The 16,127-nt window shown below is 40.5% G+C and overlaps 1 protein-coding gene across 1 annotated transcript; it reads left to right on the forward strand.

Annotated features, from left to right (window-relative positions):
- The first annotated feature begins 980 nt into the window (after positions 1-980).
- On the forward strand, positions 981-5,888 carry TUBD1 (tubulin delta 1). Its single transcript, XM_026047998.1, has 8 exons — positions 981-1,217; positions 1,433-1,580; positions 2,018-2,234; positions 2,747-2,978; positions 3,402-3,566; positions 4,294-4,434; positions 5,021-5,204; positions 5,779-5,888. The coding sequence occupies exons 1-8, from the start codon at positions 1,046-1,048 to the stop codon at positions 5,879-5,881; spliced, it is 1,362 nt and encodes a 453-aa protein (XP_025903783.1). The 5' UTR covers positions 981-1,045; the 3' UTR covers positions 5,882-5,888.
- The last annotated feature ends 10,239 nt before the right edge of the window (positions 5,889-16,127 follow it).

Consider the following 16,127-nt stretch of genomic DNA (forward strand, 5'->3'; position numbering starts at 1 on the left):
CTGGGGGAGGTGACCGGGCACCGACGTGCGGCCCCATCAGGTTGGACCAAGGCGGGTTTCAGATCACTACTCTTTTTTTTTTTTAAGTACTGCAGGGTCCCCTGCAGTGACCCTGGCACACAGCCTAGCCTTAGACGGCTAGGTGCAGATTAGCAGAATAATTGAAATTCAGCACAGGAAGGAAAAAAATGACATATGGTAGCCTGTACCTGCCTGCAAAGTGCAGCAAGGCTGAGTTTCTGTGCTGGCAGCTATTGCAGGACAGCTGTGACAGACGTTCGGTGGCCCAGCTGAGGCAATGAAATGAAAATGAAATGAAAAACAGCAGCCCAGAATAATGGTAGTTCAGATAGTGACCTTGGCCTCTTGTGAAAAGAGGGGGAAAAAATGGAATGGAAAAATGAGAAACAAGCATTACTGCAAAAACAAAGTGGGGAAAGTGGTTGTGCGTGTACCAATGTCATATCAAAACCTTATCTCTGGGAGGAAGGAGGGGCTCCCGGGAACCTTGCATTGCTTCATCTTTTTTTTTTTTTTTTTTTTTTTTTTTTTTTTTTTTTTTTTTTTTTTTTTTTTGGCTTCTGGCCCACGGCAGTGCAAGATGGGGCATCAGCTGGGTTTGCAAACAGGCCTCATATTTCTCGAGGCATCTAGTACTTTCTCAGTGCATTTATTCTGTTTCTATAGCCTTGCCTGAGGGCTTTGCTGGATTTTTCATTAGCCTTTTATTTTACTCTGCTTTACTAAGTAAAACTGAGACTTTGCTTGCCATGATTTGGATTCTGTTAACGTATATAGCAACGGTAAACAGAGTGCCTTCCTTTCACTGGTCACCTGCATTCCTGTGACGCCCAGGCTGACCTCCTGGCAGCAGCGTTTCCCCAGGAACAGCCAGTTGCAGCATAGCCCTTTCCTCACTAGAGATGACATGAATTACAGAACTGATCAGGAACCTACCTGACAACTTGATTATTCTTTTCTTTTTCCCCATGGTAACTAACAGGCATATGTTTTCTTTGTAGGGTTAAATACAGAGTGAGCAAGGATGTCAATTGTCACAGTCCAGCTTGGTCAGTGTGGTAATCAAATTGGGCATGAGGTATTTAATGCTATCTGCAGTGATGTCCATGGCAAGCATGGATTGTGTTCCAAGAAGGAGAATGAATCCTACCAGGACGCTTGCAAAGAACGCTTCTTCAGTCAGGAGAAAGATGGAGGTACAGAGTTTAAAGACTTGTTTCCCACAGACAGTCTTATTTCATAGATAAGAGTACAGAAATAATACATGCTTTACTGTCCCATTGAAGGTGGTAGTTCAGTTTATGTGGGTGCGAGGAAAGCAATTTGGGCCTTGGTACAAGTCTCTCTATCTTGCGTAAACAAATTACAAGATTGGCAAATTATTCTTACTTTATTTTTTTCTTCCTTACAGTACCTGTTGCCCGAGCTGTGCTTGTTGACATGGAACCCAAAGTAATCAGCCAAACCTTAGCAGTAGCTGCCAGGTCTGGCTACTGGAAATACGATGATCGGTCGCACTTCTGCCAGAAACAGGGCTCTGGGAACAACTGGGCAAATGGGTACGAACAGTCATTTCAGGCTTTGGTAACATAACTGTGCAGGCTGGTGGGCAGACTGGACTCTTTCAGAACTGTTTAATTGCAGCCTTGCAAGTACAGAGTGTAACATTAACCTGTTTTATTTTTACAATAGAGTAGCAGTCTAACCGACTGCTTTGTGCAAYGTGAAACTGGCTTTTGCAGTGAAGACTGTTTTAGAACAAGTGAAGAATACATTTAAAAACAAAACAACCAGCACATTTTATAAACAGCTAATTTTCTTTTTCTTTTGCAAGACAAACGTCACAGCAGAGTATTGTTTCTAAGAGACAGAATTGGCAMTGCTATTGAATAAGTTATATCACTAAAAAAGTAAAGTGTGCTTTATTAATAGGTTGATGTCATTTTTATTTTAATATAATCTGCCATGTCTTGTTACCTTTTCTCTTACTCAACAGTTACTCTGTTCATGGGCCTAAACACAAAGATATGATCATGAATCTGGTACAAAAAGAAGCAGAGAAATGCGACCGACTCAGTGGATTTGTCACAATAATGAGCATGGCTGGTGGGACAGGATCTGGCCTGGGAGCATTTGTGACCCAGTGTTTAAGGGATGCTTTTCCAGCCTCATTTATCCTCAACCATGTTATCTGGCCATATGGAACTGGTGAGGTGAATATCATGTGTCCCTGAGATATTCTACAAAATAGAATGTCAAAATCTTTGTGATTACAGAAGTAAAGCAATGTAAATAAACAAACTGCTTTCTGGAAGTAAAACATAGAATGTCAACAACTGAAAGAGACGAGAGAATAGAAAAAAAAATTACCTTTCGTAAATTGTACCTTTTAACAGGACAGAAAGCAATGCAGCTAATGAATTGTTTGCCTAATAGCTGGTACAGGTGGTGTCACAAAAATATTTCAAAATTATCAAAAGGTCCCTGAAATCTCAAGCTAGTAATAATAATAAAATATATATGTTGGCTCTTATATTACCAGGTGTTAATRGAGTTCCACAAGTCTTGCTCTCTGACCCTGAAAGCTATGCTAGCTCCTAATCTAACTTTGAAGAAAATAATCACTTCCAAATTATAACTATAGAAACAATAGTAGCTGGAGCAGTATAAACTAGAATGAGATTGAGTTGTTCGATTCATTTTGTGTATGGTTTTCTGCTTCCAGGTCATCGTTCAAAACTACAACTCTGTTCTCACTCTGTCACATCTGTACCGCTCGTCAGATGCCCTTCTTGTTCATGAAAATGATGTCGTTCACAAGATTTGTGCTCAACTCCTCAATATTAAACAGATCTCCTTCAGGGATGTAAATCGACTCATTGCACATCAGCTGGGAAGTGTTTTCCAGCCCATTTACGCATCAGAAGGTGCTTTACACTATAGCAGAAGCCCGTTAGGTATTTAACTATATTATAACTCTTAACATGTCCCCACACAGCTCTATAACAATTTCATTTTGTTGACTGAAGTTTTCTCTAGTCTTCTTACCAAAGTGTGTAGATACTACCCAGTTTTTAGGATATGATAATAGAAGCAAAAGATTAAACAACTTCAGATTTCAGCCCCAATTTGGTAGCAGAGTCAGGAGTATAAACCCCTACTTCCAATTTCAAAAGCTTATTTYCCTTTTTATTTTCAGTGACTATCATACTTACACTAATGTATTTTTCAAAGGAAATTTTGGAGTCACTTTTGCAACTCAAAATGCATTGCTTCTTACCTTATTAAGTGTGTGTAAAATTCCTCATTCTCTTCTCCCGTATTAACTAACCTATGAAGTGTTTTTTGCAAACTTGAGCAATTGTTACTTCTTTTTGCAGGGGACTTAATGGAGACCTTAGTTCCACATCCTGAATTCAAGATGTTGGGTCTTCGTAACATACCTCAGATGCCTGAAAACTCCCTAGCATACAGCACATTCAGTTGGCCAGGGCTCATCAAACATTTAAGACAGATGCTCATTGCTAATGCTGCAATGGAGGAAGGTAAAAACCATTCATTCACTCATCTTTAGCAACTATTTAGTCACTATTTGTGTTTAAATTTTTACAGCTGACATAAAGCTTACTGCTTTATAGCATTCAGTGTCTAGCTTCATTGAGTGCAGAAAAGAGCTGCTGCCCTCAGAGAGCAGGAATTTGTCTCAGCCAGCTGCTCCTCACTCAGCTATTCACTCAGCTGCCACAGGACCTCCAAGCCTGCTCCTGTTTTTGCTCCCAGACATCTCAGTTAATTATAACTATTGAAGATATGCAAAACAAACCAGCACTTTTTGACTGTGCACTTAATTTACATGATTCATTTGGAACATTCTTTGGATTGCTAGTTCTGCTAGGCTTATTTTTGTCATATCTTCTACTAATAGAAGTCATATGCTTAGCCTTCTGATATCATTTACACAGAGAATTCAGTATAGTTTCCAGTTATGCAAAGAATGGGATAGTAAATCGCTAACTATAGAAACAACATACTTTTTCTCTGCTAAGACTAGTGACTACCATGCCAGATTTCATAAATACTGCTGGATTAGCTCCATTTCTTGCCCAGAACTGCTGCTTAATTAACAGATAGAAACTACAAACCCATGATCTTAGCTTGTGGCACAGCATTAGTTAACATTTGACTCTTCAACTAGTCTGAATCTGTATTTCATGATAAACTTCTTATCCTTATTCCTCTTATCTCTTCTTTGTTGCCAAAACCTCTTCTTAGGTATCAATTGGCAAGTAAGACCACCATGTCCAGGCTCCTCCATTCCCTCCAGGCATTCCACAAGCAAACCACTGCATTTCAATACTTCCATTGCCAACCTGGTTGTCCTGCGAGGAAAAGATTTGCACAGTGCAGACACAGGTGAGAAGGAAAAACACAACAACTCAGTAACTCTTGTTTTACATCCCACTATTTTCTTTGCAACACTATTTTCTGCTGAAAGTGGAAAAAAATACCCAAGGCCATGTATTTCATTAGTAAGGTACATTTTCCATCTAYAAACACATTGTAATGTTCAAGGCCATCTTATATAATCACTTAGGGTTGTTGTACTTAAAACTAAGATATCTGTGTTTCCTGAAGCACTTCAGGGAAGGAGGAAGAGACTGAGGTTGATATATGTGACTATATACAGACTTGGCTATATATGTGACTTGGCTATATTGTCTAAAAATAGATTTAGTTGCTTTTGGAGTAACGAACATAGCTTGCATGTGCAAGTAACAATATAAAAGTACTCTGCTAGATAATCTAATTAATCTATTTAAAACGGGTACCTTTTAAATAGGCCCATCASTTTTCAGATTTTTTAAAGGCCTGAACTAATCTGCCAAAAACAGCAGTCAGGCACCCACACCGATGAAGCCACACAGGACAACTGAATTCAAGATGCAGTGGCTTTTGTAATTTTACAGTTGTCCAAAGGTCCGTTCTATTTCTGCTACAGGGAGTTTCCAAGATCCAGCACTGTATACATCATGGCTAACCCCCCAGGATGCTTTTAACCTGTGGAAAACACCACGAGCATTTAACAAGTATGAGAAGTCTGCTGCTTTGGTCAGCAATAGCCAGTTCCTGCTGAAACCTCTTGACAAGCTTGTCGGAAAGGCGTGGAATATGTTTGCTTCTAAGTAAGAAAAAAAAAAAAAAGTTATTTGTAGCTACCAGTGTATTTGCTAATAGATCATTGTGAAAACTGCTTTTTCTTTCAGCAAAGTGAAGGTGAATAAGCATGAAGACTTTTCCTACACTTTAGAGGAAWTGTCTTTATCCTCAAACTACAGTAGTGAAGCAAGGAACACAGAATAGCATTCATGTTCAATGGATAAGCAAGGCCACATGTTCTATTGCTGTCACTTGGACAATTTCCTCAGTGCTAAAACTTCTAGAATTTTGACTTCTACATTCCAGAAAAACAATTCCAAAAATAATACATAGAAACTCTTCTATTAATCACACAGTTTCTAAATGGTATATGGGCATGCTGCACCTTTAAGGAAAAAAAAATCCTGGGTCAGTCCAAAAACTGCTAGTTTTGTGTGTTTTATAAGGCTTATGAATTACAAAACTAAGTTCGAGAGAGAACAGTATAAACTAACCAGTGTRATTACAGACTGGAAACAGATTTTTGTTGATATTATGAAATCAGGTTGTATGGTTAGCATTTCTGATGTTCTTGCTGTCTAATGTGACTTCAACCCACAGAGCCTATATTCACCAGTACACTAAATATGGAATTGAAGAGGACGACTTCCTGGACAGCTTCACAGCTCTGGAACAGGTTATCTCCAGTTACACCACTCTGTGATTTTTTTTATTTTTTATTTTTATTTTTTTTTTAAATTCTCAACCTGCACTTTACTGCAGGTACAGCTCAGTAGAAGATCTACTTGCATCTGCTTCCCCAACTACATAAGACTGTAACTATTCCTCAGTTTTGCAAGTAGTGCGTGAATGTTTTAGAACATAAAAGCTAAGTCACAACTGAATGTGTTCATGTGGGCAGGTGATATTCTATTTAATATATCTAATAAATATATTTTTCAATACATGTGTTAAGAACAGAAGGTATATATTTTTATTATTTGAGATATTTGGGAAGCAAACTGCTGTTAGTTTTCAGATGCAAGGTCTGGGAATATAACAAAATAGATTATAGAATTTTAAACTCTTCCAGTAAATTTTACCACTGCCACAAGGTGGTGCCACTGTGAAGCAGGAGACTGCAAAGAGAGCTGTACTGAACTAGTTACAGGAAAAAAAGGGATTGCAATTGCTATTGCAACCCCCTRTTGCTCTGCAACCACACACACACATGCTTCAAACAGAACAGATTTGTGACTTTCTGCTTTTTTAAAGATTGGTGCGAGAGATTCTACATAATAAGTTAATACAACAGATTTGGGAAAAAATAAAAGCTTCTGTTAGTGTTTTCAGTTTCAGTTCATATTGAGARCTTTTGGAATTCCTTCCCCCTCACAATATAGGTTTTTTTCCATAGAAGTAATCACACTCAGTATTAAATAAGTATGCACCAAAGCGAAACAAACAAATGAAAACCCAGTCTCCAGGACTTTTCCCTTAGGAGATSGTCAGGCACCACTGTTTTCCTTTACAGCCTAGTGCTTTTCTGTGCCAGGCCTCTGAGCTTTTAACTAGAAGGTGAGCAAGCAAGTAGAATGAGAGCAAAAGTGTTAAAGGCATTTCCACTGTGGCTAATAAAGTGACTATATAGAACTCTTGCCCTATTAGAGAGTCTCATTGAGATTTAAAATGTTTAATTAATACAGAGGCAAATRCAGAAGTAATTCTGCTAGGCTTCAGTTGGAGGACAGCAGACACTGGGTGTCACTCTTGCTGTTCTTTTCTTTTTCGTTTAATTTACCTCTTCACTTCAGAACAAGAACAGAAGCACTAAGACCTCTGGAGCAGCTGTTTGCAAGGGAGTTCTGGCACATGAGAACTGAAATGCCAAACAGTCTTCTTGACAAGATTCAAGTAATTTTATCATGGAATTTGAAGAAAGTGAGTACAGAAGCTAAATTGACGATTGCTCGAGTACAGCTGTAGTAATAGCTGATCACTGGCATGATTGTAGTTTTAGTGAAATAGATTCTGATAAATTTCCTGACACCTTATAAATAAGCAAGGTTAATTTCTCATATGCCTTCCAAAACCATACAAATAACACCCACAACTACAGTTTGGCAGCTTGTTAGCAGGAGGAAAACAACATAAGAATTGAATCCGGCCTATTTTATGCAGAAATATTACCTGTGTGAATTAGGAGCTATACTGATAGCTCAGTATTATAGCTGAAATTTTAAATATACAGGAGAATAAGAATTGAGGTGGCAGGGGGACCATGCATGAGGGAAGAGTAGGAAGAGAAAGCAGATATAATAAATATATCAATTTTTCTTATTAAAAATATGCTTGGCATTTATGACAAAACATTTTGACAGTAATCATCTTGCAGAACACAGGATACAATCCAATGACTCAGTCTGGTTTATTTGATCAGTTTTCATTCAGTTATTCTCATGCCTGTTTCAGGAATTCTCCCTGAAAAGGGGAAGAGTGAACATGGTTCCATGATCATTATCCAGTCACACTTCAAGCCCTATCTGCACAGTAATTCTACAGTGAAATTAGAGTTGTTTAGAAGTTCAAAATTATTGTTATAGACTCCATTTAATACTTTTTTTTTTCCTCCCTAAATACTGCCTAGTAGCTCAGAACCAAGAGACTGTTATGACTGAAAAGTTTTTTCTGATATGTTTTGATCAATTTAAACCATTGTCTCAAACTAGGATATTTTGACACAAGAGGCTTGAGGAAAGATTGCACAAGAAGTTAAGATAAACAGCACAAGCAAATCAAGTTTGCAAGGAACAAAGGGTCAGGAAAGGAGASAGTATGGTGAGTTTCTTCCTCCTCTCCTTCAAAAGGCACAGGATGTTTAGCAACATAGAAATTATTCCCCCTAGTGTTTTTAAGAACTATTTCATCTATTACCAGTCTAAAATCTAGTTGCAGTATCAGAATCAGAAGAGGTAGCTCCATGTCTGAAAAATTACCAGGAACACACAGTCTTCCTGATTGTTCCACAGGTCAGGTACAGATATTGAGAAAGGCTGTGACAGATAAGTCTTGGAATCAGAGAGCAAYGGATAACGTTACTGCAATGTTAGCAAGCAACTTTATTACAGCAATAACATTATGTTATCTCACTATATTCATAATTATGGGCATGAAGCAACCCCTACAGGCACTTATTGCAACTATAGATGAAATGAACCTGGTCATCCAGTATTTATAGGTGCATTTATGGATTATGTCACTTGCAGTAAATGGAGCAGAGTATTTGATTTTGGGTTAAGTTTGGTTGCAAAATCTGAGCCACATCAGGAAATACAAYACAAATCTAAGATGTATCTCCTAGAAGGAAAAATAAGTTCTCATAATTAAGCTGTGATTATATGAAAAACAGTAAGGAAGTTAGGAAAAACAAAAACGAAAGACTGTAGCTGAAAGCTAGGCCTACAAATTAATTACTGCTTAGCAAAGATAGCTCTGCAAGAAGTTGCTCACAATTAGAAATCAAGGACAATACTCTAAATTCCCCAGGAAAACAGTCTTTGAGTCAGCATAAGGGGACCATACCCATCAGTCCAAATTGTGAATTTCTATCCCACAATATCCTCAAAACTAGAGAGAGAAGGAAAAAAAAAAAGAAAGGTGAAAAAATGCAGCTGTTGGGTCAGCTATTGTAACACTTTTCATTGCCCTGAAGAACATGGTGACAGGAATTGTATGCATTTCTAGGCTTCTTCCTGTTAGTGTTTTTCGCTGTCGACCTCAATTTCAAATTCTCACACTCTTTTCCAAACTAAGCCTTCATTTTTTGATCTATTGCTGGATTCCTGTATTTTTTTCCCCAGGATGTGGAGAGGAGGAGAGGGGTCAGAGTGGCAGGAAGTAAATAACTTATCAAGTTTATCATCTACATTTAGAAGGTGGAGTAGTTCTTTTCTGTTTTTCTGAGAAATTTATTATATAAAAGACAATCTGAGCCTGACAGAAGGCTTTTATTTCATTAGAAATTAAAGTCAATGAATGAAATTAAAGGTCAGCATAAGCCACTGGATTACTGAGACAGGGAAAACAGAAGCAATGGCCTTGGCCTTGATAGTTTTAGGCAAATTTGGGCATGTTTAGGAATGACACAGGATGTCCACAACCCAAGGAACAATGCATCGAATCTCACTATTGTTTTTCGTAAGGGACAGGTGCAGCTTGCCTGGAAGCTGATTCAGGGAGTCTAACTGTAGCAGACCTATTTAATGGGTAAAGCAACTTTTACCTGTTTACAATAATAAGGGAAAAAATTAATAATCAAATAGCAAGTGACAGAACCTTGAGGTAGTAATAGACAATTTATTTGGATTTAGCTACATATTGGTGCTTATACCGTTAAACTGACTACCAATACAGAAGGGACAGAGCCTCAGTGCAACAAGGGGCTTTCAAGAGGATTACCTGCAGAGCTTTGCCAAACAGAAACAGCTCAAGATTACTGGAAATAACTTGTAGTTTTCACCAAAAAAAAAAAAAAAAAAACACACAGGAATTTTATCAATGGGAAGAAGGAAGTTATGCACCAGTTACCAAGTGATACACAACTGGGAAAAAATAAAGCTCATAAGGATATTAAATGATTCATTTTCTTTTGCATTTCTTAATACATTCACTATAGGTAAGTAATGAAGGATGAAACATATAGAAAACACACACACGAAGTGTATTCTAAAAAAGGCCGAGTTTTGTGGAACATCACTTCAAAAACTGCTTAGGAGTCTTCAGGAATGTGATTCATGGATGTGATATGTTATAAAAAGCTCCACAAGGAACAGAGCTGAGCCTTTCCTCAACTGCTTCCAAGGACAGCCCAGACACGGCTTTCCCAATGCAGCAAATTCCAGGCTTCCTCCTGCAGCCCCCGGGCTTCCTACCCCACCTCTCCTCGCCAGGCCAGGCGCACGGCCTGCTCCCTGCACAGCCTTTCACCGCCTGCCTGCAGTGCTGATAACCCCAGTTTTAACTATAGAGCCTTTCCGGCTCTTTCAGTCAAGCCCAGCGTTCACAATGGTCTCCTCTGATTTCTCATTGTGAGAATCCTCTCCCTCTAGACAGTGACTTCCCCTCAGCCGGGTGCGGGAGTGAGTCACCTACCTCCGTGAATCAGCAGAACCAGCTTAACCCTTTCCCAGAAAAACGGATGCTGGGAGCGTGGCCTCAGGAGCAAAGGGTGCCAGCTGCAGGGAGCAAACTGTAAAAGGCTGAGGAGAACCCAAAATGGGGATTAAAGAGGCTCAGCAGGAAAGAAAAGTGTTAAGAGCTGGGAATATATTCCACAGTAAAGAGTATGGCTGCACCACAGGGAATAAATGGAAGAAATCTGGACCCTAATCTCATGTTCGTACAAGCCTGAGAAATTCTAGTCAGTTATTTCTAAGACAGTTTGTGGTATAAAATAAAGTCACAGAACTGTGTACTTACCCTTCTGAATAAGGATTGGGGGAACAAGTTTAGCCGAAACACATTTTTCTTTAAAGATGGAATATTACACCGAAAGAATGAAAAGATGAGGACTTCCTCTAGACTAACGTTCCTGTTTTTAAAATGAGAACGGTAAGTGCAGAGAATAAGCCACCAGCTAACACCAAAAAAGAAAAAATTCTCAGCATCTCTTGTCCGAGCTTCAGTTAGGAGTCAGCTTTTGTTTCACTAGTTATGAGAAACTGATGCCATCTTAAACTGTATACGTGCACTCAGATGGGTGCGTTCTGTGACAATGCTTACRGTACATATTTGGTTACGTGTGCAATGTAATGTTTATATAAAGTCTCACAGAAATACACCTCAGTTGCCTGAGAATGCTGTAATTGTGGTCAGATGGCATGATTTAATTTGAACTTTTGCCCAGCAGGCTTTAATGTGTAATAGCACATTTACTGGTACATGTAAGCAGAACTCCGCCAAAGKAGCCAAATGGAAAGCAGCCTTATCCCACACACTGGAGGTGTAATAAAATACTGACTCTGTACTTCTGGTTGGCAAAGGCAGCTGTAGGTTCATTATAACGTCCTCAATAAGTACAGCGAGAGCTGGGCACCAGTTCAGAGCTACTGCTCTCCAGATGGCTCACAACAATACTGAGCTCAAGAATATGTATTTTCATGTAAAACTGCTTACTGCTGATGTCATGTATCACTGCTGCTTGCAAAGAAAACACTGGGAAGTTTCCTCCGAGCCCCATTTTCAATGGGCCTGTATTCCTGCCTGATTCTGTCATCTGGTCAGCAATTGTATTTATGCAGTTATTTGACATTGTAAATTGGTAATTCCTCCTTTCTAGGCTGAGCTTTGGGAAGAGAAAGCAAGCTAGGATTGGCAACTGATGAACATAAACCCAATCAAATACCCTTCTCCAAGAAGAAAGCTTCATTTCCCTCTCTGTGAGGCATTAACTCTTATTTTCATGTTATTTTCCTCCATAAAGTTCCAGACAGGCTGTTTCATGGTGAAGTGCAATTTAAAAAAAAAAAAAAAAAAAAAAAAAATCCAACCCTAATGGTTTGGAATGGAAGAGTTGCTTATTCTTCAGTGACTTATAACCAAAATCTGAACTTGCTTTAGCACATATGGGGTCCCGTCCAGGCTGAACAAGAGTCCAGCTAACAGGCCTGGACTTGCTGAAAGAAAATCACCAAGCACCAAGGACAGCCAGGGCGAGGAGGACTGYGCAGAACGGACACCAATGAAGGTCCCAAGTTTGAACTCTCAGGATCAAGCCTGCCAAGTAAGCACTTTCATTATTCACATCATCACAATACTCCCCTCGAAATCTACCGAAAAAGTAGAAATCTACCTGAAAATCTACTGCCAGGACAGGAGATTTCYACACTTCACCTGACCGCCCTGAGCCCCCAGGCTTTGCAGCGAGCGCAGGGCAGGTTGAGCACAGGCAGAAATGTCCAAAACAAGTTTATATAAAAAGGATGCAGCAGGGACAAAATCACCACATGCATCAGCACAAATCTAGAAGAAATGCCTAGAGTTTCTTTTGGCATCTATTGCTCTGAGCTTGACTAAAAACTGGTTTTCAGCACCTAAAAGCTGCTTCTTGCAGCTATTTCCCACCTTGAGTCTCCTACTGCCACATCGATGGCAACTGTATGTCACAAGAGCTCATGTGGGCTGAGATGTAAGCAAGAAATTGGAGAAACGAAATCTGCTTTTATGAAAATTACTCGAGTATTATAGCTCTGCCTCAAGCAGCTGCAGCAGGTGAGGGGCACTGAAGGAAATATGGTTTCTATAATGTAGCCAGTGACATTTTGTGAAAGCGAGTGGAGCTGTAGGTGTTTGTAAAGCTAACAGTGTATTTTCCCTTTATGCAAATCCAGCTTCTTCCAGAGACAGAACAGAAACACTGAGCACTGCAAACCTGCTAAGAAGCCTTCTCAAAAGGCCTGTGAAGCAGAGCTGAAAGGCACCGTCCTTCGGGACTTGCTGCGCGTCACTAAGCGTGGCCCTTGGCTGAAGGGTTTAGGTGGTTTCGTTAGCAGCAGCTCTGGGAGAGAAGTCCCTGTTTTCTTCCTGAGAATACGTGAAGGGAAATAAAGGTACCACAAAGTCACTGCACTGCGAGATTTGGGAAGTGCATCTAATGAGCTACCCAAACAGAGCCCTTCTCCTGCAGGAGCTCTCAGGAAGGAAGAGCACAGCCCTCAACAGGGACAGGGCACCAACAGGCACATTCCACAGGGACAGAGAAGGTTTGAGGCCACGGGGAGGGTGTGGTTGGAAGGGCAGTTACGAGGGCAGGGAACAATGCAGGGCTGACAACTCCTATCTCTCACCTTTCATCAGGAAACAGCAGCTAGTTTCCTTATTACCAACTGCCTGGGCAACTCATCTGTACTTCTTGGGAAACCAGAGCAGCAATTAACCAGTAACTCCCTTGAGACACAGAAAACGCAGCACATTAAGCTAGCTCTATCTGAACGGCTCGCCAAATGAGGTTTAAAGAAGGATGACCTTTGATTTAAAGCTCTCTTAGTCATTCCATAAATTAATAATAATAATAAACCTCCAACAGAAAAGGAGAAATGTTAAAGGCAAAACTAAAACAAAGCTTGGCCCACTTCACAGGCTCACATTTGCACATTTGAGCTCAGTTAACACCATTAGCAGCAAATAGGCAGAATAACGTCACAGCTCAACAGCCTCTTCGGTCTGAAGCCAAAACAGAGCAATACTCAACCTTTTTGAGCAACACAGCATTTTGCTGAACTCTTGGCACATGCCAAGAAGCCCCTTGTAGCTGCTGGGCACCTCGTCTGCTTGCACCTGAAGGGCAAAACAGCCACACATCTGCACACCTGATGCGAGCTGCTGGATTTGGGCCCCAGTCTCTCCTTTCACAGCAGACCCAGGTTGTTGCAGTCTTTTCCATTCATGCCACAAATAAAAGTTTTACCACTTTGTATGAAGACTAAGTGGATGCATCAATAAGCAAATGAAACAAATACTAGGTCACTAGCATTTCATGCTCTCAATTAGACACTGAAGAAAGTCACGATAGGCTCAAAGAGTTTTCCCTGTATAATCTATTTAAAAATGAGTTTGCAAAAGCCTATGCAAATATTTACCCCTCAATCTGGCTCTGACGGCATTTGCAGGGTGTTTCCCATGGGAAGCGGTTGCTTCACGACCTCCCTCCTGATGAGGTTCCAGCACCGCAGCCATTAAACCCTCACCCGGACGAGGCCCCGGGGTCAGAGCCCAGCAAGAAACCCGGCTCCCGCCCTCGCCTTCACACCCCGCTTGCTGCTGCACCCCTGAAGGCCAAGGGCCTACAGACTTGGTGCCCCCTCGACCCGCATCACAGAAAAACAGACCTTAACCCCCCGACAAGCTATTTCCGTTATCTTACATACGATTACATTCAACCTTCAGTTGTTGATTGCAAAGCGKTTTTTTTAACCATGTGCTTCAAAGAAAACTGCAATTACCTTTACTTGTGCCTCCAGGAAATGCACCCAGTTACCACTTATTATTACACCTGTGATCAGTTCTGAGCATTAATATTTCTATTTCTGCTTGATAATCAGGGAACCAGGCTCAGTATTTATGGCTGCAATTAGTGCTGCCTGCAGAGAGATGAAGGCCGGCTTTAACGAATCAATAATGAAACCCAAAGGCTCAGCAGGAAAGGACATTCTGGATCAGCACTAAGCCACCTCCAAGCGTTAGTGACAGGTACCTGTTTGCATGGACGGGGAGCTGCTTGAACGACAACCTTGGGTCTGCAGGTAAGAAACTAGAACCAGCGACGGGGCCGCAGCCCCCTCAGTGCCCTTGGGGGCAATGCTGAGCAGGAGGGTGGATTTAATCAGATGTTGCCCTGCCTGCCCAGTGCTCTGGCCTGGCACAAACCAGCCTGACGTTTTTAGCTTTGCTTAAATCAATACAATTTGTCCCGCCCAGCCAGGGCGCTGCCATCTCACCGGGCTCCCAAGCACCCCGTCCCAAGGCACAATTCACAGGTCAAGCAGAAAGCAAGGAGAAAAGGATCAGCTACAGGGTGCTCTGACCTCAGCTCCAAAGTACTTGCTTAAATTAGCAGGTTGACAGCTGCTTTGCTCTGTGTCCGAACTGCAAGAAAAATCAGCTCAGACTGTTGCTCTAGTAGCAGGAGTTCATTTTGGAGTACACACTAACCCTGTTTCAACTGCATGATTGACTACTTCCAATATGAAACAGTACCCTGAAATATATACAAAGAAAACCAAATCTAGACTTTAAGGCAACAAAACATGTTTTGAGAGGAAACGGTAAAGGCTCTGGGTCCTCCTTTGGAGATACGAAACACTGAGGTATCCTCTAGGTTCACATTCACTGACTTAGAGTTTTCACAGTTTAACAAGCTCAATATACAGAAATGAAAATAATCCAGGTGAAATAAATGCCAAGAAACACGTTTTTGTTGGTTTATTTAAAGAAACATAAAACTATCCATTTGCAAATCTTATTAAGTTTGCAGAACCTTCGTTTGTGTTATTACCTTTTACCAGGATTTATAAGATCATCCTCCAGTGGCTGTTTGGGTAGAAGCAAGTAGAATGACCAGTCCCTTCTTTAAATAATTTTAGAAAGCTTCAAAATAACAGCACAGTTCATCAGAATGGACATGTACAACTTGCAGTATAACCAATATATTTCTCACTATGTGTGTGTAAACATATATTTAAATACAGGTCAGAAAAGCTTTCAGTTTACCTAGCAATTCTCCAGTAGGCAAGGAAACAATTATAAGGAGGACAATAAAGCATTTTAAAAGTCATATTTTATTGGAACAAGTGCTAGTAAGAGGGATTATTATTATTATTATTATTACTACTACACAGTCCCTCATTTAACTCTGAGAATACAGGTACCTGCGAGTGGCACCAGTTTCATTCATCATCAGAATGACCTAAAGACGCTACCAGAGTGGTGTCGTTTCCAGCGTCCCTGGGATGACTGGCAAACGTGGGCAGGGGAGTAGGGGGGAACTGCCATTAAAAGCAGGGAGGGAGCAAACAGCTGCTTCGCTAGGCCAAAGTACCCAGAAGAAACACAAGCAGGTAGGACGCTGATATGTGATTTATCAGAAAGTGCAAAATTCAGGTTTTAGTAGAAATGACAGAAACAGCCATTTTTTTCACATGTGCATCTCAGAATTACTTCCTTGTTACATTATTTTCAAAGTCCATCCTTAGGCCAAAGGGAGGGAAAAAAGAAGAAAAAAATCAAGAATTAAGAAATACTGTGCATTTTTTAAAAATACACATGGAAAATAATTGCCCTTTGTGCACTACCTCAGCATTAACGAGTTCTAGATATTTAATCCCATGGAGAGAAGCGCACAGGAGAACTCCCCATTCATCCTGCGACCCCGCCAGTTTACAGTCCCATACGAAGCACCCGGAGGCAGCGCTACA

Source organism: Nothoprocta perdicaria, unplaced genomic scaffold (assembly GCF_003342845.1).
Source record: "Nothoprocta perdicaria isolate Ctin4 unplaced genomic scaffold, notPer1 scaffold_50, whole genome shotgun sequence".
NCBI classification, from domain to species: domain Eukaryota; kingdom Metazoa; phylum Chordata; class Aves; order Tinamiformes; family Tinamidae; genus Nothoprocta; species Nothoprocta perdicaria.